At 45.8% G+C, this 25969-nt stretch overlaps 1 protein-coding gene across 1 annotated transcript in view; it reads right to left on the reverse strand.

The window, feature by feature from the left end:
* LOC140388210 (rhodopsin) overlaps nt 1-14604 on the reverse strand; it is a 147265-nt gene extending 132661 nt beyond the window's left edge. Inside the window, exon 1 of the mRNA XM_072472000.1 lies at nt 14141-14604. Within this exon, the coding sequence (XP_072328101.1) occupies nt 14141-14501 (361 nt within the window). The 5' untranslated portion in view covers nt 14502-14604. The remainder of the gene's footprint in view (nt 1-14140) is intronic.
* Nucleotides 14605-25969: the final 11365 nt, after the last annotated feature.

A 25969-nucleotide genomic window follows, 5' to 3' on the forward strand; every position in this document is an offset into this window, starting at 1 on the left:
CAAACCCAGTGATATCATAGTGGACAACCTCAATCAAACCATCACCTTCACAAACCCAGTGATATCATAGTGGACAACCTCAATCAACCCACCGCCGTCACAAACCCAGTGATATCCTAGTGGACAACCTCAATCGAACCATCACCTTCACAAACCCAGTGATATCATAGTGGACAACCTCAATCAAACCATCACCTTCACAAACCCAGTGATATCATAGTGGACAACCTCAATCGAACCATCACCTTCACAAACCCAGTGATATCCTAGTGGACAACCTCAATCAAACCATCACCTTCACAAACCCAGTAATATCACAGTGGACAACCTCAATCAAACCATCACCTTCACAAACCCAGTGATATCATAGTGGACAACCTCAATCAAACCATCACGTTCAACAAGCCCAGTGATATCATAGTGGACAACCTCGATCAAACCATCACCTTCACAAGCCCAGTGATATCATAGTGAACAACCCCAATCAAACCATCACCTTCACAAACCCAGTAACATCACAGTGGACAACCTCAATCAAACCATCACCTTCACAAACCCAGTGATATCATAGTGAACAACCCCAATCAAACCATCACCTTCACAAACCCAGTAATATCACAGTGGACAACCTCAATCAAACCATCACCTTCACAAACCCAGTGATATCCTAATGGACAACCTCAATCAAACCATCACCTTCACAAACCCAGTGATATCATAGTGAACAACCCCAATCAAACCATCACCTTCACAAACCCAGTAATATCACAGTGGACAACCTCAATCAAACCATCACCTTCACAAGCCCAGTGATATCTTGGTGGACAACCTCAATCAAACCATCACGTTCAACAAGGCCAGTGATATCATAGTGGACAAGCTCAATCAAACCATCACCTTCTCAAACCCAGTGATATCATAGTGGACAACCTCGATCAAACCATCACCTTCACAAACCCACTGATATCATAGTGGACAACCTCAATCAAACCATCACCTTCACAAACCCAGTGATATCATAGTGAACAACCTCAATCAAACCATCACCTTCACAAACACAGTGATATCCTAATGGACAACCTCAATCAAACCATCACCTTCACAAACCCAGTGATATCATAGTGGACAACCTCAATCAAACCATCACCTTCACAAACCCAGTGATATCATAGTGGACAACCTCAATCAAACCATCACCTTCACAAACCCAGTGATATCCTAATGGACAACCTCAATCAAACCATCACCTTCACAAACACAGTGATATCATAGTGAACAACCTCAATCAAACCATCACCTTCACAAACCCAGTGATATCCTAATGGACAACCTCAATCAAACCATCACCTTCACAAACCCAGTGATATCATAGTGGACAACCTCAATCAAACCATCACTTTCACAAACCCACTGATATCATAGTGGACAACCTCAATCAAACCATCACCTTCACAAACCCAGTGATATCATAGTGGACAACCTCAATCAAACCACCACCTTCACAAACCCAGTGATATCATAGTGGACAACCTCAATCAAACCATCACCTTCACAAACCCACTGATATCATAGTGGACAACCTCAATCAAACCATCACCTTCACAAACCCAGTGATATCATAGTGGACAACCTCAATCAAACCACCACCTTCACAAACCCAGTGATATCATAGTGGACAACCTCAATCAAACCATCACCTTCACAAACCCACTGATATCATAGTGGACAACCTCAATCAAACCATCACCTTCACAAACCCAGTGATATCCTAATGGACTATCTCAATGAAACCATCACCTTCACAAACCCAGTGATATCATAGTGGACAACCTCAATCAAACCATCAAGTTCATCAAGCCCAGTGATATCATAGTGGACAACCTCAATCAAACCATCACCTTCACAAACCCAGTGATATCATAGTGAACAACCCCAATCAAACCATCACGTTCAACAAGCCCAGTGATATCATAGTGGACAACCTCAATCAAACCATCACGTTCAACAAGCACAGTGATATCATAGTGGACAACCTCAATCAAACCATCACCTTCACAAACCCAGTGATATCCTAGTGGACAACCTCAATCAAACCATCACGTTCAACAAGCCCAGTGATATCATAGTGAACAACACCAATCGAACCATCACCTTCACAAACCCAGTGATATCATAGTGGAGAACCTCAATCAAACCACCACCTTCACAAACCCAGTGATATCATAGTGAACAACCTCAATCAAACCATCACCTTCACAACCCCAGTGATATCCTAGTGGACAACCTCAATCAAACCATCACCTTCACAAACCCTGTGATATCATAGTGAACAACCCCAATCAAACCATCACGTTCAACAAGCCCAGTGATATCATAGTGAACAACCCCAATCAAACCATCACCTTCACAAACCCAGTGATATCATAGTGGACAACCCCAATCAAACCATCACGTTCAACAAGCCCAGTGATATCATAGTGAACAACCTCAATCAAACCATCACCTTCACAAACCCAGTGATATCATAGTGGACAACCTCAATCAAACCATCACCTTCACAAACCCAGTGATATCATAGTGAACAACACCAATCAAACCATCACGTTCAACAAGCCCAGTGATATCATAGTGAACAACCCCAATCAAACCATCACCTTCAAAAACCCAGTGATATCATAGTGGACAAGCCCAATCAAACCATCACCTTCACAAACCCAGTGATATCATAGTGGACAACCTCAATCAAACCATCACCTTCACAAACCCAGTGATATCATAGTGAACAACCCCAATCAAACCATCACCTTCACAAACCCAGTGATATCATAGTGGACAGCCTCAATCAAACCATCACGTTCAACAAGCCCACTGATATCATAGTGAACAACCCCAATCAAACCATCACCTTCACAAACCCAGTGATATCATAGTGGACAACCCCAATCAAACCATCACCTTCACAAACCCAGTGATATCATAGTGGACAACCTCAATCAAACCATCACGTTCAACAAGCCCAGTGATATCATAGTGGACAACCTCAATCAAACCATCACCTTCACAAACCCAGTGATATCATAGTGGACAACCTCAATCAAACCATCACTTTCACAAACCCACTGATATCATAGTGGACAACCTCAATCAAACCATCACCTTCACAAACCCAGTGATATCATAGTGGACAACCTCAATCAAACCACCACCTTCACAAACCCAGTGATATCATAGTGGACAACCTCAATCAAACCATCACCTTCACAAACCCACTGATATCATAGTGGACAACCTCAATCAAACCATCACCTTCACAAACCCACTGATATCATAGTGGACAACCTCAATCAAACCACCACCTTCACAAACCCAGTGATATCATAGTGGACAACCTCAATCAAACCATCACCTTCACAAACCCACTGATATCATAGTGGACAACCTCAATCAAACCATCACCTTCACAAACCCAGTGATATCCTAATGGACTATCTCAATGAAACCATCACCTTCACAAACCCAGTGATATCATAGTGGACAACCTCAATCAAACCATCAAGTTCATCAAGCCCAGTGATATCATAGTGGACAACCTCAATCAAACCATCACCTTCACAAACCCAGTGATATCATAGTGAACAACCCCAATCAAACCATCACGTTCAACAAGCCCAGTGATATCATAGTGGACAACCTCAATCAAACCATCACGTTCAACAAGCCCAGTGATATCATAGTGAACAACACCAATCGAACCATCACCTTCACAAACCCAGTGATATCATAGTGGAGAACCTCAATCAAACCACCACCTTCACAAACCCAGTGATATCATAGTGAACAACCTCAATCAAACCATCACCTTCACAAACCCAGTGATATCCTAGTGGACAACCTCAATCAAACCATCACCTTCACAAACCCTGTGATATCATAGTGGACAACCTCAATCAAACCATCACCTTCACAAACCCAGTGATATCATAGTGAACAACACCAATCAAACCATCACGTTCAACAAGCCCAGTGATATCATAGTGAACAACCCCAATCAAACCATCACCTTCAAAAACCCAGTGATATCATAGTGGACAAGCCCAATCAAACCATCACCTTCACAAACCCAGTGATATCATAGTGGACAACCTCAATCAAACCATCACCTTCACAAACCCAGTGATATCATAGTGAACAACCCCAATCAAACCATCACCTTCACAAACCCAGTGATATCATAGTGGACAACATCAATCAAACCATCACGTTCAACAAGCCCAGTGATATCATAGTGGACAACCTCAATCAAACCATCACCTTCACAAACCCACTGATATCATAGTGGACAACCTCAATCAAACCATCACCTTCACAAACCCAGTGAGATCATAGTGGACAACCTCAATCAAACCATCACCTTCACAAACCCAGTGATATCATAGTGGACAACCTCAATCAAACCATCACGTTCAACAAGCCCAGTGATATCATAGTGAACAACCCCAATCAGACCATCACCTTCACAAACCCAGTGATATCATAGTGGACAACCCCAATCAAACCATCACCTTAACAATCCCAGTGATATCATAGTGGACAACCTCAATCCAACCATCACCTTCACAAACCCAGTGATATCATAGTGGACAACCTCAATCAAACCATCACCTTCACAAACCCAGTGATATCCTCGTGGACAACCTCAATCAAACCATCACGTTCAACAAGCCCAGTGATATCATAGTGGACAACCTCAATCAAACCATCACGTTCAACAAGCCCAGTGATATCATAGTGGACAACCTCAATCAAACCATCACCTTCTCAAACCCAGTAATATCATAGTGGACAACCTCAATCAAACCATCACGTTCAACAAGCCCAGTGATATCACAGTGGACAACCTCAATCAAACCATCACCTTCACAAACCCAGTGATATCACAGTGGACAACCTCAATCAAACCATCACCTTCACAAACCCAGTGATATCATAGTGGACAACCTCAATCAAACCATCACCTTCTCAAACCCAGTAATATCACAGTGGACAACCTCAATCAAACCATCACCTTCACAAGCCCAGTGATATCATAGTGGACAACCTCAATCAAACCATCAAGTTCAACAAGCCCATTGATATCACAGTGGACAACCTCAATCAAACCATCACCTTCACAAACCCAGTGATATCATACTGAACAACCTCAATAAAACCACCACCTTCTCAAGCCCAGTGATATCATAGTGAACAACCCCAATCAAACCATCACCTTCACAAACCCAGTGATATCATAGTGGACAACCTCAATCAAACCATCACGTTCAACAAGCCCAGTGATATCATAGTGAACAACACCAATCAAACCATCACCTTCACAAACCCAGTGATATCATAGTGGACAACCTCAATCAAACCATCATCTTCACAAACCCAGTGATATCATAGTGGACAACCTCAATCAAACCATCATTCTTCAACAAGCCCAGTGATATCATAGTGGACAACCTCAATCAAACCACCTTCATCACAAACCCAGTAATGTCACAGTGAACAACACCAATCAATCCATCCCCTTCACAAACCCAGTGATATCATAGTGAACAACACCAATCAAACCATCACCTTCACAAACCCAGTGATATCATAGTGAACAACCTCAATCAAACCATCACGTTCAACAAGCCCAGTGATATCACAGTGGACAACCTCAATCAAACCATCACCTTCACAAACCCAGTGATATCATAGTGGACAACCTCAATCAAACCATCACCTTCACAAACCCAGTGATATCATAGTGGACAACCTCAATCAAACCATCACCTTCACAAACCCAGTGATATCATAGTGAACAACCTCAATCAAACCATCACCTTCACAAACCCAGTGATATCATAGTGGACAACCTCAATCAAACCATCACGTTCAACAAGCCCAGTGATATCATAGTGAACAACCTCAATCAAACCATCACCTTCACAAACCCAGTGATATCATAGTGGACAACCTCAATCAAACCATCACCTTCACAAACCCAGTGATATCATAGTGGACAACCTCAATCAAACCATCACCTTCACAAACCCAGTGATATCCTAGTGGACAACATCAATCAAACCATCACCTTCTCAAACCCAGTAATATCACAGTGGACAACCTCAATCAAACCATCACCTTCACAAACCCAGTGATATCCTAGTGGACAACATCAATCAAACCATCACCTTCTCAAACCCAGTGATATCACAGTGGACAACCCCAATCAAACCATCACCTTCACAAACCCAGTGATATCATAGTGGACAACCTCAATCAAACCATCACCTTCCCAACCCAGTGATATCATAGTGGACAACCTCAATCAAACCATCACCTTCACATACCCAGTGATATCATAGTGGACCACCTCAATCAAACCATCACCTTCACAAACCCAGTGATATCATAGTGGACAACCTCAATCAAACCATCACCTTCACAAACCCAGTGATATCCTCGTGGACAACCTCAATCAAACCATCACGTTCAACAAGCCCAGTGATATCACAGTGGACAACCTCAATCAAACCATCACCTTCACAAACCCAGTGATATCACAGTGCACAACCTCAATCAAACCATCACCTTCACAAGCCCAGTGATATCCTAGAGGACAACCTCAATCAAACCATCACGTTCAACAAGCCCAGTGATATAATAGTGGACAACCTCAATCAAACCATCACCTTCTCAAGCCCAGTGATATCATAGTGAACAACCCCAATCAAACCATCACCTTCACAAACCCAGTGATATCATAGTGGACAACCTCAATCAAACCATCACCTTCACAAACCCAGTGATATCATAGTGGACAACCTCAATCAAACCATCACCTTCACAAACCCAGTGATATCATAGTGGACAACATCAATCAAACCATCACCTTCACAAACCCAGTGAGATCATAGTGGACAACCTCAATCAAACCATCACCTTCACAAGCCCAGTGATATCATTGTGGACAACCTCAATCAAACCATCACGTTCAACAAACCCACTGATATCATAGTGGACAACCTCAATCAAACCATCACCTTCACAAACCCAGTGATATCATAGTGGACAACCTCAATCAAACCATCACCTTCACAAACCCAGTGATATCATAGTGAACAACCCCAATCAATCCATCACCTTCTCAAACCCAGTGATATCATAGTGGACAACCTCAATCAAACCATCACCTTCACAAACCCAGTGATATCATAGTGGACAACCTCAATTAAACCATCACCTTCACAAACCCAGTGATATCCTAGTGGACAACCTCAATCAAACCATCACCTTCACAAACCCAGTGATATCCTAGTGGACAACCTCAATCAAACCATCACGTTCAACAAGCCCAGTGATATCATAGTGGACAACCTCAATCAAACCATCACCTTCACAAACCCAGTGATATCCTAGTGTACAACCTCAATCAAACCATCACCTTCACAAACCCAGTGATATCCTAGTGGACAACCTCAATCAAACCATCACCTTCACAAACCCAGTGATATCCTAGTGAACAACCCCAATCAATCCATCACCTTCTCAAACCCAGTGATATCATAGTGGACAACCTCAATCAATCCATCACCTTCTCAAACCCAGTGATGTCATAGTGGACAACCTCAATCAAACCGTCACCTTCACAAACCCAGTGATATCATAGTGGACAACCTCAATCAAACCATCACCTTCACAAACCCAGTGATATCATAGTGTACAACCTCAATCAAACCATCACGTTCAACAAGCCCAGTGATATCATAGTGGACAACCTCAATCAAACCATCACCTTCACAAACCCAGTGATATCATAGTGGACAACCTCAATCAAACCACCACCTTCACAAATCCTGTGATATCATAGTGAACAACCCCAATCAAACCATCACCTTCACAAACCCAGTGATATCATAGTGGACAACCTCAATCAAACCAGCAACTTCACAAACCCAGTGATATCATAGTGGACAACCTCAATCAAACCACCACCTTCACAAACCCAGTGATATCATAGTGAACAACCCCAATCAAACCATCACGTTCAACAAGCCCAGTGATATCATAGTGGACAACCTCAATCAAACCACCACCTTCACAAACCCAGTGATATCATAGTGGACAACCTCAATCAAACCATCACCTTCACAAACCCAGTGATATCATAGTGGACAACCTCAATCAAACCATCACCTTCACAAACCCAGTGATATCATAGTGGACAACCTCAATCAAACCATCACCTTCACAAACCCACTGATATCATAGTGGACAACCTCAATCAAACCACCACCTTCACAAAGCCAGTGATATCATAGTGGACAATTTCAATCAAACCATCAACTTCACAAACCCAGTGATATCATAGTGGACAACCTCAATCAAACCACCACCTTCACAAACCCAGTGATATCATAGTGAACAACCCCAATCAAACCATCACCTTCACAAACCCAGTGATATCATAGTGAACATCCTCAATCAAACCATCACCTTCTCAAGCCCAGTGATGTCATAGTGGACAACCTCAATCAAACTATCAACTTCACAAACCCAGTGATATCATAGTGAACAACCTCAATCAAACCATCACCTTCTCAAACCCAGTGATATCATTGTGGACAACCTCAATCAAACCATCAACTTCACAAACCCAGTGATATCATAGTGGACAACCTCAATCAAACCATCACCTTCACAAACCCAGTGATATCATAGTGGACAACATCAATCAAACCATCACCTTCACAAACCCAGTGATATCATAGTGAACAACCTCAATCAAACCATCACCTTCACAAACCCAGTGATATCATAGTGGACAACCTCAATCAAACCATCACGTTCAACAAGCCCAGTGGTATCATAGTGGACAACCTCAATCAAACCATCACCTTCACAAACCCAGTGATATCATAGTGGACAACCTCAATCAAACCATCACGTTCAACAAGCCCAGTGATATCATAGTGGACAACCTCAATCAAACCATCACCTTCACAAACCCAGTGATATCATAGTGGACAACCTCAATCAAACCATCACCTTCACAAACCCAGTGATATCATAGTGGACACCCTCACTCAAACCATCACCTTCACAAACCCAGTGATATCATAGTGGACAACCTCAATCAAACCATGATGTTCAACAAGCCCAGTGATATCATAGTGGACAACCTCAATCAAACCATCACCTTCACAAACCCAGAGATATCATAGTGAACAACCCCAATCAAACCATCACCTTCACAAACCCAGTGATATCATAGTGAACAACCCCAATCAAACCATCACCTTCTCAAACCCAGTGATATCATAGTGGACAACCTCAATCAAACCATCACCTTCACAAACCCAGTGATATCATAGTGGACAACCTCAATCAAATCATCACCTTCACAAACCCAGTGATATCATTGTGGACAACCTCAATCAAACCATCACCTTCGACAAGCCCAGTGATATCACAGTAAACAACACCAATCAAACCATCACCTTCAACAAGCCCATGATATCACAGTGACCAGCTGGCAGAGGTATTCGCGGACATCTTTCACCTGTCCCTACTCCACTCCAAGGTCCCCACCTGCTTCAAGAAGACCACCATTATACCGCTGCCAAAGAAGAACCAGGCAACGTGCCTCAATGACTACCATCCGGTGGCCCTGACTTCTGTCGTAATGAAGGGCTTTGAGAGGTTGATCATGAAGCGCATCACCTCCATACTCCCAGAACACCTTGATCCACTGCAATTCGCATACCGTCGCAACCGGTCCACAGCAGACGACATTTCCCTGGCCCTACACTCATCCCTAGAGCATCTCGACAACAAGGACTCCTACATCAGACTCCTATTTATTGACTACAGCTCCGCCTTCTACACCATAATCCCAGCCAAGCTCATATCAAAGCTCCAAAACCTAGGACTTGGCTCCCCACTCTGCAACTGGATCCTCGATTTTCTGACCAACAGACCACAAGCAGTAAGAATGAACAACAACACCTCCTCCACAATAGTCTTCAATACCGGGCCCCCGCAAGGCTGAATACTTAGCCCCCTACTCTACTCCCTGTGCACACACGACTGCGTGGCAAATTTGGTTCCAACTCCATCTACAAGTTTGCTGACAATACAACCATAGTGGGCCGGATCTCGAATAACGACGAGTCAGAATACAGGCTGGAGATAAAGAACCTAGTGGAGTGGTGCAGCGACAACAATCTCTCCCTCAATGCCAGCAAAACTAAAGAGCTGGTCATTGACTTCAGGAAGCAAAGTACTGTACACACCCCTGTCAGCATCAACGGGGCCGAGGTGGAGATGGTTAGCAGTTTCAAATTCCTTGGGGTGCACATCTCCAAAAATCTGTCCTGGTCCACCTACGTCGACGCTACCACCAAGAAAGCACAACAGCGCCTATACGTCCTCAGGAAACTAAGGAAATTCGGCATGTCCACATTAACCCTTACCGACTTTTACAGATGCACCATAGAAAGCATCCTATCCTGGCTGCATCACAGCCTGGCATGGCAACTGCTCGGCCCAGGACCGCAAGAAACTTCAGAGAGTCGTGAACACAGCCCAGTCCATCACACAAAACTGCCTCCCATCCATTGACTCCATCTACACCTCCCGCTGCCGGGGGAAAGCGGGCAGCATAATCAAAGACCCCTCCCACCCAGCTTACTCACTCTTCCAACTTCTTCCATCGGGCAGGAGATACAGAAGTCTGAGAACACGCACGAACAGACTCAAAAACAGCTTCTTCCCCACTGTTACCAGACTCCTAAATGACCCTCTTATGGACTGAGCTCATTAACACTACACCCTGTATGCTTCATCCGATGCTGGTGCTTATGTAGTTACGTTGTATACCTTGTGTTGCTTTATTATGTATTTACTTTTATTCCCTTTTCTTCCCATGTACTTCATGATCTGTTGAGCTGCTCGCAGAAAAATACTTTTCACTGTATCTCGGTACACGTGACAATAAACAAATCCAATCCAATCAAACCATCACCTTCAACAAGCCCAGTGATATCACAGTGAACAACACCAATCAAACCATCACCTTCAACAAACACTGACATCAACAACTCATACAAAATTGGTGACATCATCGCGTCCAACAAACAAAATGACTTCGCCATTTCAATGATGTCATCAACTCAAATCAACTCTATGATATCACGATCTCCAAGAATTAAATTAGGGATGTGTGTAAGGACACCTGGTTAATTTCACATTTTGTTTCTATCCTTTCCAATTTACCCATGATTGATTTACACTCGAAACATGACCTTTGATTACATCATGCTCAATTGAGAAATTGCCTGATGTATGCCATGTTCATGTTAAACCCATTTTCCATCCAGCAATGTCTCTGCCTACGTTATATGTCAGATTGACTGAAACCTGCACTGCAGCTTGACCCCTCTGAACCACAATGATTTAAGGCAGAGTAATTTCTTTCAGATGTGGCAATCTGGTACAGGTTAACTCTACATAACTTCCTGCACTCTGCAGTTTTGTTGTGCTATCTGTTCTCATCTTCATTTATTCATTAATTAATTACTTGGCAGCAATAAAACAACAACTGACTTTTATTTTATTTATTACACGGCGGTACGGTAGCACAAGTTATTAGCACTGTTGCTTCACAGCTCCAGGGTCCCAGGTTCGATTCCTGGCTTGGGTCACTGTCTGTGCAGAGTCCGCACGTTCTCCTCGTGTCTGCGTGGGTTTCCTCCGGGTGCTCCGGTTTCCTCCCACAGTCCAAAGATGTGCAGGTTAGGTGGATTGGCTATGCTAAATTGCCCTTAGTATCCAAAAAGGTTAGGTGGGGTTTCTGGGTTACGGGGATAGGGTGGGGGAGTGGGCAGAGGTAGGGTGCTCTTTCCAAGGGCCGGTGCAGACTCGATGGGCCGAATGGCCTCCTACTGCACTGTAAGTTCTATGATTCTATGATTATGTTTGTATCCATCTCACAAGTTTATCAGAGTACACACATCTTCAAGGCCACCCTTAAAAACTATGAAATTCTTGTGTTTCATAAATTTCTAAAAAATCTTATATACTAAAAATAGTTGGATCTATTGTGCTTCAGTCTGGTCTAAAGCTAGCTAGTTCTTCATGCCATATGACAGGTATTCTCTTCTTCAGTATGTTAGTGGGTACTCTCCTGGTGTACTGAACACAATGCCAGCTCTGTATTTGTTCCACTTTCCCTTGTTCCTTTTTATAAATTGGCATCGTCAACTTTGCCCAATCTTCAGGCATTTGCTCACCTTCACAAATCTTGTTAAATAACATTGACACTATTGTAATGTTCTCCACCTGTCTGCAGCAACTCTACAATTATATTATCCAATTTCAGAGCCTTGACTCTTATTAAAATTATCAGGAAAAATCTTCTCTTCATCCTCCGAGTCATGGTCTGCATATTGTACACATCTTTAAAATATTCTTTCCATGTTTGCTCGTCTCCTGTTCGCTAATTATCTAATCATTTTGGGCTTCCAACGCAGCTATTTTTGGTCAGTAAGATTCACTTAGATCACTTATTTTCCCTTACGTATTGCTGCTATGGCACAACCTTCATCATCTTTTGGAGAAAATTGTGATAAACCCACTATTTCTCCATGTATCTGTCTTGACTTTTCGTATCATTTTTGGTCTGCAGATATTGAGATCTCCCTCTTTGGTTGTTTTTGTTTTCTGCTCAATAGCCAGAATTCTTCCATTATACTTTTCTGTTCCTCTATGTTATTTTTCAGACCTAATACGTGTTCTGCTGTTCTTGCTATTCCATTTTTGATGGTATTCCCCATTTCTTCCATCTCCACTTCTTTGGATAATAATAATAATCTTTAATAATAATCTTTATTGTCACAAGTAGGCTTACATTAACACGGCAATGAAGTTACTGCGAAAAGCCCCGAGTCGCCACATTCCAGCGCCTGTTCGGGTACACAGAGGGAGAATTCAGAATGTCCAAATGACCTAACAGCACGTCTTTTGTGGGAGGAAACCGGAGCACCCGGAGGAAACCCACGCAGACACGGGGAGAACATGCAGACTCCGCACAGACAGTGACCCAAGCCAGGAATCGAACCTGGGACCCTGGCGCTGTGAAACCAAGTGCTAACCACCATGCTACCGTGCTGCTCCCGGATACCGCGGGAACAATGTTTCTCGACCTCTTTGCATTTGTTTCTGGTGTAGGGTTCTTTTGATTTGTCTGTAATACAAGATTTCTGTTGTAACTATCTTCCCAGCTCGAGCTTAGAACCAGTTTTGACTCGACCATTAATATCATATCAAAGTATTAGATGTATAAGAGGACAGATGCCCAAATTTTAAATGCAGGATTCATTATTTCTGTTCCTCATCTCTGCTCTTATCCTGTTGAATGTGAAGATTGCACCATGTTTAGTCTCTCCTGGTATGAGGTTGTATGAATTTGCCTTGAGTGCTTTTGTATTGGATGCCCTGTTTTACCTTTTCCAAGCTTCAGAGGCATTGGTGGTGAGTGTTAAGCAGAAGACAACGCGTGCCTGAAATGACAGGCATAAGGTAAATTTCCACCCTAGACAATTACATTTTACACTGGGTATCATAGAATCATCAAATCCCTACAGTACAGAAGGAGGCTATTTGGCTCATCGAGCCTGCACTCTGAAAGAGCACTCTACCCAGGGCCATCCCCTGCCCTATCCCTGTAACCCCACCTAACCTGCACATCTTTGGACTGTGGGAGGAAACCGGAGGACCCGGAGGAAACCCACGCAGCCACGGGGAGAATGTGCAGACTCCGCACAGACAGTGACCTGAGGCTGGAATTGAACCCGAGTCCCTGGCGCTGTGAGGCACCGTGTCACCATGCTGTTAATCAAGTCACATCTAGAATTCTTGATTTGAACCTTTAACGAACACACTGTAACAATTTAAGCTCAGGTTGAGAATATTTATCATGAAATGCCGCACAGAATACTCCTGCAGGCACTCTCCAAGCCCAGCTTACGGCAGGCTCTGCTCTCACTGCTCCATCAGAGCTGGACCAAACTGCGGGCCTTACTTGAAATTTATCTGGAACTTAACTTACCCCCAAGTGTAGCAAAGAAACCTTCAAAATCACAACCCGTTGGTCCAAAGACAAAATAGCCATTCATCGAGGTGACCATGGTGCTGGGAAATCCACCAAAGATCATGAAGAGGTCAGCCACTGCCAGGTTGAGAAGGATGTAGTTGAGGGGTTGCCGGAGTTTCTTGTTCTGGATGGTGACATACAGGGTGAGGAAATTGACAGGGAAACCTGTTATGATGAGGAAGAACATGTAGGCTGCCAGCACTGAAAACTTCCATGGTTCAGCCAGGTAGTACTGGGGGTACTCGAAAGGGCTCCTCACCACTCCTGTCTTGTTGGACATGGGAATATAGAAGTTGTCTCCTTCTGTACCATTCATGGTTGCAGGTTGTTGCGGAGTTCAGCAGAAGCGAAACCTTCCCTTCCCTTCTTTCTTTCCAAGATGGTCCTTTATGAACCTGACACTGCCAGCGGAGACAAGTGACAGGCCACAATCTCCTCTCCGCAAAGGTCATTGGACCTTATAAAGCAGCATTGGATTAACCTGGCCCTGCTTGTCAGCAGAAAGCAATCTAGGCCACTGTAAAAGCATAATAATCCAAGCAGGATCTCATACATTATGATAAACTCATCAAGTTATTAACACTGCAGCTGCTGCACTGGAAGGTGAAGCCTTTGTTGAAAGATTCTCTCAGCTATTGGTAATTATAGAAAAATTGAAAGCAGGAAGCTGGTACATATCTGATTGTGTCTATTTCTGCATGTGCATCTATATCTATGAATCTGTATACATGTGCCTGTGTCTCTCTGTGTGCACATATGTGTGTGCATAGGTGTATGCGGTGATAGAATATCAGAAACTGTAGTTCTAAAAAGAATAGATTTAGAATGAATTGTGATCAAAGGGTGGATTTGCTTTATTTTATAAAGATGGACCTTTACAACGTGGGTGACAATAGATTCTGAATGAATGCAATGTTCCTTGAATTGTGGCTGAGCTCATTGCATGAACAGTGTCATTATCCCTTTGATATAACCAGACCAGCAGCTCGCACAGCCAATCTCTGGGAGTTTTCACTGTCTGGGTGTTTGTGTGAGTCAGTGCGTCAGCTTGTCGTCCCATCCCAAGCCAATGTTAACAGGAAAGGGATGCATTCGTAAAATGCAGCAGGGCAAATTTTGTGATGACAAGTTCATCACTTGGAGCAATCCAGCAACTTCCAGTGCGCACTATAACATTAAACCTGGAATTGTAGTTTGGGTGCATGAATGCCAATCAAGCACTTGCTGTCTATTTTCTTTTTGGTTGCAAACAACATTTGGCAGTGGTGGAATATTGCTGAGCTGCAAGCTTAAGCAGCAGGTTAGGAACATGAATTTGGGTTAATTGCCCCCAACAATTAAGGATCCACACCAAACTAATGTTTGAACTGATATATTCAGGTGTGAAGGGGTGGCACAGTGGTTAGCACTGCTGCCTCACAGCGCCAGGGACTGGGGATCAATTCCGGCCTTGGGTGACTTTGCGGAGTCTGCACCTTCTTCCCGTGTCTGCGTGGGTTTCCTCCAGGTGCTCGGGTTTCCTCCCACAGTCTAAAGATGTGCAGGTTAGGTGGATTGTGATGTGTTATGTACTCTGGGATAACACAGGCTGCAACTGGATGCAGCTTTAACCAAAAGATACTCCAGACATTGAAGTTAGTTCAATCTGATTTATTGAACCAGTAGCACAGTTAGCACAGTTCTCTATGAGTTTGACTCTCTGCTAACCTAAGTGTGGTTACTCTGTCTGACTGAACCAGACTAGCTCTTAGCCACGTGCTGGAGGTGTGATACTGTAAATACACACTGACTCACTCTGCAGATGTTCATCAGTGGAAAGAGGCGGAGTGTGAGTGTCTCGTGCCTTTTATAGTGAGATACCACCCCTGAGTGTCCTGCCTGCTCATTGGTCATGTCCTGTTCTCTGTGTTCATTAGCTGCCTGTCTGTACCTGTCTGTATATCATTATCTGCATGTCTGCATATCATGACAGATTGGCCATGCTAAATTGCCTCTTAGTGTTCAAAGGTGTGCCGGTTAGGTGGGGTTATGGGGATACAGCAATAGGGAGAAGGAGTGGGCCTAGGTAGGGTGCTCTTTGAGAGGGTCGGTGCAGACTCGATGGGACAAATGGCTTCCTACTGCACTATAGGGTTTCTATGGTCCTCTGATTTCACAAACACTGACTGAAGAGACCCACTCTGGAATCTGAAACAAAAAGAGAGGATGCTGGAAAAACGCAGCAGGTCTGACAGCATCTGTAAGGAGAAAGAATGGAACTAAAGTTTAAATCATTTTGGCTCTTCATCAGAAGTAAAGATAGGGAGGCTATGTTAGATATTAAACTAGCTGGGACAGACTGCAACAAGAAGTAGCAACTTTGAGAACAAAAGACAGATGACCTGATGAGGATTGCATTGAGGCAATACCTGTATGGGATATTTTTTTTAAAGGGTTTAAGATGGAGAAGAAAGTTACCAAACTTATCATTGAGTCCCAAAGTCTGATACGTCTCCAATTGGAAGATGAGATGCTGCTCTTCCAGTTTGTGCCAGGCTTCACCAGAACATTGCAACAGGCCAAGGACGGACATGTGATATGAGAGCAAGTTGTTGAGTTAAAATGGCAAGCAACAGGAATGTTGGGATTATGCTTGCGGACTGAGTGAAGGTGTTCCGCAAAGTGATCACCCAGTCTGGTTTAGTCTCCCCCATGTAGAAGAGACCCCATTGGGAGCAGTCAATACAATAAACCAGATCGAAGGAGGCGCAAGTGAAACGCTGCTTAATCTGAAAGGAATGTTTGGGGCCTTGAACGTGAAGAGGGAGGAGGTAAAGGGGCAGGTGGTGCACCTTCTGCAATTAGAGGGGAAGGTGCTGTGGGAAGGGGATCGGGAGTCTGGGCTGATGGAGCAGTGAACCAGGGTATCACAGAGGGAGCGGTCCCTATGGAATGCTGACAGGGAATTGAGGGGAAGATATGTTTCGAGGTGACATCATGCTGCAGTTGGGGGAAATGCAGAGGTATATCCTTTGAATGCCAAGGCTGGTGGGGTGAAAAGTGAGGACAAGAGGAACCCAATCCTGGTTCTGGAGGGAGGGGAAGGGGTGAGGGCAGAGGTGTGGGGGATGGGTCAAACCGGTTGAGTGCCTTGTTACGCACAAATAGGGAAAACCTGGGTTAAGCAAAAAGGCAGACATGTCAGAAGTATCGTTTTCAAAGGTGACATAATTGGAACAGATGCAAGGGAGGTGGAGAAATCAGGAGAATGGGATGGAGTCCTGTCGTCATAGAATCATAGAATCCCTACAGTGTGGAAGGAGGCCATTTGGCCCATCAAGTCTGCACCGACCCTTTGAAAGACCACCCTACATAGGCCCAACTCCCTGTCCTAATCCTGAAACCCCACAGTAGGGGGCAATTTAGCCTGGCAAATCCTCCTAACCTGCATATCTTTGGACTGTGGGAGGAAACCGGAGCACCGGGAGGAAACCCACACAGACACGGGGAGAACGTGCAAACTCCACACAGTCACCCAAGGATTCGAACCCAGGCAAAAGTGTTATTACCATTGTGCCACCATGCTGCCCCGTGCTGCTCAGTCGAGGTAGCTATGGGAGCCGGTGGATTTGTGATAAATACTGGTGGTGAGTCTATCACTGGAAATGGAGGCAGAAAGGGCACGGAAGGGAAGAGAAGAAGTGTTGGAGGTGAACCATGAGAAGGCGAGAGAGGGGTCGAAATTGGAAGCAAAATCAAGAACTTTTGCCAAGTCCACATGAGAGCCTCAAGAGACACCAATATAGTCATCGATATAACAAAGAACAACAAAGAGCAAAGAAATGTACAGCACAGGAACAGGCCCTTTGGCCCTCCAAGCCCGTGCCGACCATGCTGCCGACTAAACTACAATCTTCTACACTTCCTGGGTCCGTATCCCTCTATTCCCATCCTATTCATGTATTTGTCAAGGTGCCCCTTAAATGTCACTATCGTCCCTGCTTCCACCACCTCCTCCGGTAGCGAGTTCCAGGCACCCACTACCCTCTGCGTAAAAAACTTCCTCGTACATCTACTCTAAACCTTGCCCCTCTCACCTTAAACCTATGCCCCCTAGTAATTGACCCCTCTACCCCGGGGAAAAGCCTCTGACTATCCACTCTGTCTATGCCCCTCATAATTTTGTAGACCTCTATCAGGTCGCCCTCAACCTCCTTCGTTCCAGTGAGAACAAACCGAGTTTATTCAACCGCTCCTCATAGCTAATGCCCTCTATACCAGGCAACATTCTGGTAAATAACTTCTGCACCCTCTCTAAAGCCTCCACATCCTTCTGGTAGTGTGGCGACCAGAATTGAACACTATACTCCAAGTGTGGCCTAATTAAGGTTCTATACAGCTGCAACATGACTTGCCAATTCTTATACTCAATGCCCCGGCCAATGACGGCAAGCATGCCGTATGCCTTCTTGACTACCTTCTCCATCTGTGTTGCCCCTTTCAGTGACCTGTGGACCTGTACTCCTAGATCTTTTTGACTTTCAATACTCTTGAGGGTTCTACCATTCACTGTATATTCCCTACCTGCATTAGACCTTCCAAAATGCATTACCTCACATTTGTCCGGATTAAACTCCATCTGCCATCTCTCCGCCCAAGTCTCGAAACAATCTAAATCCTGCTGTATCCTCTGACAGTCCTCATCACTATCCGCAATTCCACCAACCTTTGTGTCATCTGCAAAATTACTAATCAGACCAGTTACATTTTCCTCCAAATCATTTATATATACTACAAACAGCAAAGGTCCCAGCACTGATCCCTGGAACACCACTGGTCACAGCTCTCCAATTAGAAAAGCATCCTTCCATTGCTACTCTCTGCCTTCTATGACCTAGCCAGTTCTGTATCCACCTTGCCAGCTTACCCCTGATCCCTTGTGACTTCACCTTTTGTACTAGTCTACCATGAGGGACCTTGTCAAAGGCCTTACTGAAGTCCATATAGACAACATCCACTGCCCTACCTGCATCAATCATCTTTGTGACCTCCTCGAAAAACTCTGTCAAGTTAGTGAGACACGACCTCCCCTTCACAAAACCATGCTGCCTCTCACTAATACGTCCATTTGCTTCCAAATGGGAGTAGATCCTGTCTCGAAGAATTCTCTCCAGTAATTTCTCTACCACTGAAGTAAGGCTCACCGGCCTGTAGTTCCATGGATTATCCTTGCTACCCTTCTTAAACAGAGGAACAACATTGGCTATTCTCCAGTCCTCCGGGACATCCCCTGAAGACAGTGAGGATCCAAAGATTTCTGTCAAGGCCTCAGCAATTTCCTCTCCAGCCTCCTTCAGTATTCTGGGGTAGATCCCATCAGGCCCAGGGGACTTATCTACCTTAATATTTTTTAAGACACCCAACACCTCGTCTTTTTGGATCTCAATGTGACCCAGGCTATCTACACACCCTTCTCCAGACTCAACATCTACCAATTTCTTCTCTTTGGTGAATACTGATGCAAAGTATTCATTTAGTACCTCGCCCATTTCCTCTGGCTTCACACATAGATTCCCTTGCCTATCCTTCAGTGGGCCAACCCTTTCCCTGGCTACCCTCTTGCTTTTTATGTACGTGTAAAAAGCCTTGGGATTTTCCTTAACCCTATTTGCCAAAGACTTTTCGTGACCCCTTCTAGCCCTCCTGACTCCTTGCTTCAGTTCCTTCCTACTTTCCTTATATTCCACGCAGGCTTCGTCTGTTCCCAGCCTTTTAGCCCTGACAAATGCCTCCTTTTTCTTTTTGACAAGGCCTACAATATCTCTCGTTATCCAAGCTTCCCGGAAATTGCCGTATTTATCCTTCTTCCTCACAGGAACTTGCCGATCCTGAATTCCTTTCAACTGACACTTGAAAGCCTCCCACATGTCAGATGGTAATTTGCCCTCAAACATCCGCCCCCAATCTAGGTTCTTCAGTTCCCGCCTAATATTGTTATAATTAGCCTTCCCCCAATTTAGCACATTCATCCTAGGACCAGGAGAAGGACTGAGGAGGACTGGAACAGGGAGTGCTCCTGATAGCCCACAAAGACAGGCATAACTGGGGCCATGCGGCTACTGTAAGCAGAGAAACAAAAGTAAACATCTCTAGTCCTTTTCACTCTTTGTGAGAACTAAATGGGTTGAAGGGAAATGGGCAACAGGTGGGAGGTGGATTTGAGACCAGGAAGAGATCAGTCGTGCTCTGATTAAATGGCGGAGCAGGTTCAAAGGGCTGATTTGCCTAGTGTGCTCCTAATTCCTGTGTTCCTATGTTCCTATATTAAAGTGCAGCTGGAAGACATTTCAGCAAAAAGTGGCAACTTTAAGAATCGTAAAGAGATAGAACATAGAACATAGAACATAGATGGCGCGGTGTGGGACGGGATAGGGGGGTTCCTTGGCCTGCCGCAATGCTCCAGTCAATTCCGGTGGAAGCTGGAGGAGTAGCATCTTACCTCCAGGTTACGCACCTTGCAGCCCTCGAGACTCACTTGAGTTTGGCAAACTTTGCCGAATTAGATTGTGACCTATCTCCTCCATTTTGTAGCTCTTGTTCCCCCCCCCCCCCCCCCCCCACGCCACCCACCCCCACAATTAACACATTCTCCCTCCCTTCAGTTCTGACAAAGAGCCCAAGGACTCAGAACGTTAATTCTGTTTTCTCTTTCCTTACAGATGCTGCCCGACTTGCTGATTTTCTCCAGAATCCTCTGTTCTTGTTCCAGATTCCAGCATCTGTAGAATTTTGCTTATTCTGCAAGAAGAGGCATCCACATGGATTCAAGTAACCAAAGAGAAAATGCTGGAAAATCTCAGCAGGACTCACAGCATCTGTAGGGAGAGAAAAGAGCTAACGTTTCGAGTCTAGATGACCCTTTGTCAAAGCTCCAGCTTTGACAGTCATAGGAGTCGAAACGTTAGCTCATTTCTCTCCCTACAGATGCTGTGAGTCCTGCTGAGATTTTCCAGCATTTTCTCTTTGGTTTCAGATTCCAGCATCCGCAGTAATTTGCTTTTATCCTGGAGTAAAGTAAATTATTTTTCAAGAATATTAATCTAACTTTTTGTATGTTTTCATCGTTTAATTATTGATAATCTGGCTTCCTCATAATATGTGTAAAAATGGTTCTGATCAAAATTATCACAATTTTTAAAAAATATGAATAAATTGTTAACTTTGTAAAATGATTCTTGTAAAATAAATCTCATTTAATCTGCTGCTGTGCTGCCTTTTCACTGTTTGTCTGGTGCACTGACAGGAAGTCATGTCCACAACTATCTACACAGGTCCCCATGAGGGGAATGTGGAATCATTTAAAAGGATTCCCCATCAGAGAGAACTGGGAATGAAGGGGACAGGCAGGACAAGTTCAGCAGACTGCTATTCTTTCACATTAATTGCGGGTGTCACTGACAATGCCAGCATTTATTGCTCATCCCAAAATACTCTCAGGGAAATGGTGGCAAACACTGTGACCTCATGCTAAGGCATTGACCTTGAAAAGTGAAGATCATGGTCCCAATTTTCCTACCGTGCTGTGCCCGCTGCTGATCCCATTGCGCCAGGAGCATCGCATGAGAGGTCCAAAACGGGCTTTGCGTCAGGCTCAAAGCCACCCGTGAGTCACCCGACTCGTGGCACCCTGCGCAATCTGGAGGTAATGACATTTAGGCTCATTTAAATATGCGCGGCTGGGTTGAGGCCACAGTCTCCCTGCTCCCGAGAGTCATCGGCCACACCGATGAGACCTCACCAGGGCGCCAATTAGAGACCGTGCATGATGGCCTGTCTGGGGGTCTTGGAGGAGATTGGAACCCCCAGGTAGTCGGGGACAGGGTAGGGCATTGCCAATGTTAGGGGCACTGCCTGGGTGCCAGGTTGGCACTGCCAATGTGTTACGGGCACTGCCAGGGTGCCAGGCTGGCACTGCCAAGTAGCAAGATCTGAGGGAGACAATGGCCATGAAAGGGGAGGGGGGTGAACGGGGTTATGAAGGTGCATCATGAAGATTGGGATGGTGAAGGGGGGCCTGAAAGGGGGGTGTACTGAAAACGGGGGCCTAAATGTGGGGGGCCCTCAGCGACCCAGAGTATACTCACTTGGGATGCCCCACCAGTAGTACAACAGCTAGTACACCCTGCAGGACCACTGGCTGTCCCCAAGCACTGCTTGCCCACTGTGCCCCTGCTCCCCTCCATCCTGCACCTCGATGGGTGGGCACAACCCATGTGTTGCACACAGGACCCACAGCACAATACAGCTTTAGTCCCAACCAGTGTCCAACCCCCTCGCCCAGCCCTGTCTGTGGGCCCTGCCTGCGCGCATGCCATCAGGCATGGCGTTGGTCAGTGACGTACAGTTCTCCCCCGCTCCCCCTACCCAAGGAGGACGGCCGCTGTTTAGCTGTTTAGCACAGGGCTAAATCACTGGCTTTGAAAGCAGACCAAGGCAGGCCAGCAGCACGGTTCAATTCCCGTACCAGCCTCCCAGAACAGGCGCCGGAATGTGGCGACTAGGGGCTTTTCACAGTAACTTCATTTGAAGCCTACTTGTGACAATAAGCGATTTTCAATTTTTCATTTTCACTGTAGACCCTACTGGATGGAGCAGGGCAGGAGTTGCAGAGCGTATCGTTGTCATGGGTAGCGTCAGCCACCAGTACCCCTGTCAGCAGGGATGAGTGGCAGGGTTAGAGGCTCCCTGGGGTCAGGCACCACGGGGGTCAGTGGTGCAGTATGGCTGCATTGTCAGAGGGAACGGCCAGGTGTGGTGCTGGGATTGGGAGGGTGAAGGGGGACATGCTGAGGCAGAGGCTGCAGTGCTGGCCAGGGCCACCATGTAGCCAGTTGGACTGGATGGGCATGGGAGTACCCACCATGCTAACATGTCTGTCTTTTTTTCCCTACAGATAATGGATTTTGGAGCCCAGCCAGGAATGGTTGGCATCTGCCTGGCCACGGCGGCCCTTGCGAACACACTGAGGCTGCATGAACAGGAGCTGCTCGGGGAGGACCCTTCAGGACAGGAGAATGCCCCAGAGGAGCAGTAAGCAGCCAGTGAGGATGGAGAGCCGGCTGACCAACAGGCCAAGGAAGAGGTGGAAAGGAGGCGCCGCATCAGGCTTCCTGTGTACCAGACGCTCCTGTCATTCGAGGACCCGCCGGATCAAGCATGTCACCGCTTGGATTATTGCTGGATTATAACACACCTGGACTGCGGGGTCTGCAGGAGGACACCCACTCCCGGTGGCTGTCATGGTGACATCACCCTGAACAATTATGGCACAGTGCCTTCCAAGCACCGAATGGGGACCATGTCTGGGATATCATGCCCGGGCGGCACAATATATCAACTTCAATGTGAACCAAGGCAACCAGCTAGCCGGGGCAGCGAGATTCACCGCCACCGCCCACAGGTCCAGGGGGTGATTGATGGGACACATGTCCCCTTATGGAAATTGGCCCATGAGGGGGTGTCCTTCATCAACCAGAAGGACTTCCACTCATAGAACGTGCAGATGGTGTGTGACCACCGCTGCACATCATGCACGACTGCGCACAATACCCAGGCAGTGTGCAGGGCGCATTCATCCTGGCGCAATGCCCAACATCTTCGAGAAGCCTACCCTGAGGCCCCATACCTACGCGGACAACCGCAACAACGACGCCCATGTAGCAACCAGGGGTATCATTGAGCGGTGCATCGGTGTCTTAAGGTGTGGTTCAGGTCTGGTCCGCTCTGGAGGGGCCCTCCAGTATAGCCCCAGGAGGGTCTCCCCCATCGTGATGCCCTGCTGTGTCCTGCACAACAGAGAGCAACATGCTGGAGGAGGAGGTGGAGGAATGCTGGGCCTTGTCCAACGAGGAGGATCTAGTGGATGGCCATAATGGACAGGACATGGGGCCCAGGCAGGCTCAGGAGGCCACATGACGTGTTCGCCTGGCCCACCGCACATGGTACAATCGAATCGTCTCCAGGTTTGCCGTCCAGGCGGCCTGGCCACCAGCACACCAGCTGTCCCATCCCATCCCCACCCTCCGCCCATGATCAACCACCCCCTCACAGACCACATGGTTCAGTTGGAGCAGCAGTTGGTTGTACTTAGGAGCATGCAGGTGGCGGAAAGCGTCATAGATAGGAGTTGAAATGAAAATCGTTTATTGTCACAAGTAGGCTTCAATGAAGTTACTGTGAAAAGCCCCTAGTTGCCACATTCCGGTGCCTGTTCGGGGAGGCTGGTACGGGAATTGAACCGTGCTGCTGGCCTGCCTTGGTCTGCTTTCAAAGCCAGCGATTTAGCCCAGTGTGCTAAATCAGCCCCAGTTATAAAGATGTGGTCACATTCAAGGTGCAGGCAGACAGATGGGTGACCGCGAAAAAGGGCAGGCAGTCAGCGTTGGAATCCCCTGTGACTGTCCCTCTCTCTAACAAGTACATCAGTTTAGATATTGTTGAGGGGGCGATGGCCTATCAGGGGAAAACCACAGCAGCAGCCAGAGTGGCGGCTCCATGGCTGGCTCTGTTTTTCAGCTGGGAGGGTCAAAACACTGATGAGCAGTAGTTATAGGAGACTCTATAGTCAGTGACACAGATAGACGCTTCTGTGGCCGTGAAAGAGACTCCAGGATGTATGTTGCCTCCCTATTGCTAGGGTCCAAGATATCTCTGAACGGACAGGGGGCATTCTGAAGGGGGAGGACGAACAGCCAGAGGTCGTAGTGCACATAGGTACTAATGACAGAGGCAGAAAGAGTGATGAGGTCCTGCAGAAGGAGTTCAGGGAGTTAGGCAGTAAGCTAAAAACCAGGACCTCTCGGGTTGAAATCTCAGGGATATTCCCTATGCCATGTGCCAGTGAGGCTAGAAATAGGAGGATAGTGCAGCTAAGCGTGGTTAAAAGGAGGGAGGGTTTCAAATATTGGACCATTGGAACTCTTCCGGACAGAGTCCCAATTGGGCAGAATTCCATCAGGAAGAATTTGTACGGTCTAGAAGACTGGGAACAGTTAAAGCCCTTGAAGAATATAAAGAAAGTAGGAAGGAACTTAAGCAAGGATTCATGGGGGCCAAAAGAGGTCAGAAAAAGTCATTGGCAAACAGGATTAAGGAGCATTTTATAAGCATATAAAGAGCAAGAGGGTAGCCAGGAAAGGGTTGGCCCACTCAAGGACAGGGGACGGCATCTATGTGTGGAGCCAGAGGAAATGGGTGAGGTACTAAATTAATACTTTGCATCAGTATTCACCAAAGAGAAGGACTTGGTGGATGATGAGTCTGGGGAAGGGTGTGTAGATAGTCTGGGTCACATTGAGATCCAAAAAGGAGGAGATATTGGGCGTCTTAAAAAACATTAAGGTGGATAGGTTCCCAAGGTCTGATGGGATCTACCCCAGAATACTGAGGGAGGCAAGGGAGGAAATTGCTGGGGCCTTGAGAGAAATCTTTGAATCCTCACTGGTTGGTTTCGCTCAGTGGGCTAGACAGCTGGTTTGTGATGCAGAACAAGGCCAGCAGCGCAGGTTCACTTCCCATACCAGCTGAGAATTCGGAATTCTCCCACTGTGTACCCGAACAGGCGCCAGAATGTGGCGACTAGGGGCTTTTCACAGTAACTTCATTGCAGTTAATGTGAGCCTATTTTTGACAAAAAAGGTTATTTATTATTTTTATTTATTTCTGACGTAAGGTTCACCGGCCTGTAATTTCCTGGATTATCCTTGCTACCCTTCTTAAACAAAGGAACAACATTATCTATTCTCC

The sequence above is a fragment of the Scyliorhinus torazame genome, chromosome 13 (genome assembly GCF_047496885.1).
Source record: "Scyliorhinus torazame isolate Kashiwa2021f chromosome 13, sScyTor2.1, whole genome shotgun sequence".
Lineage (NCBI taxonomy): Eukaryota > Metazoa > Chordata > Chondrichthyes > Carcharhiniformes > Scyliorhinidae > Scyliorhinus > Scyliorhinus torazame.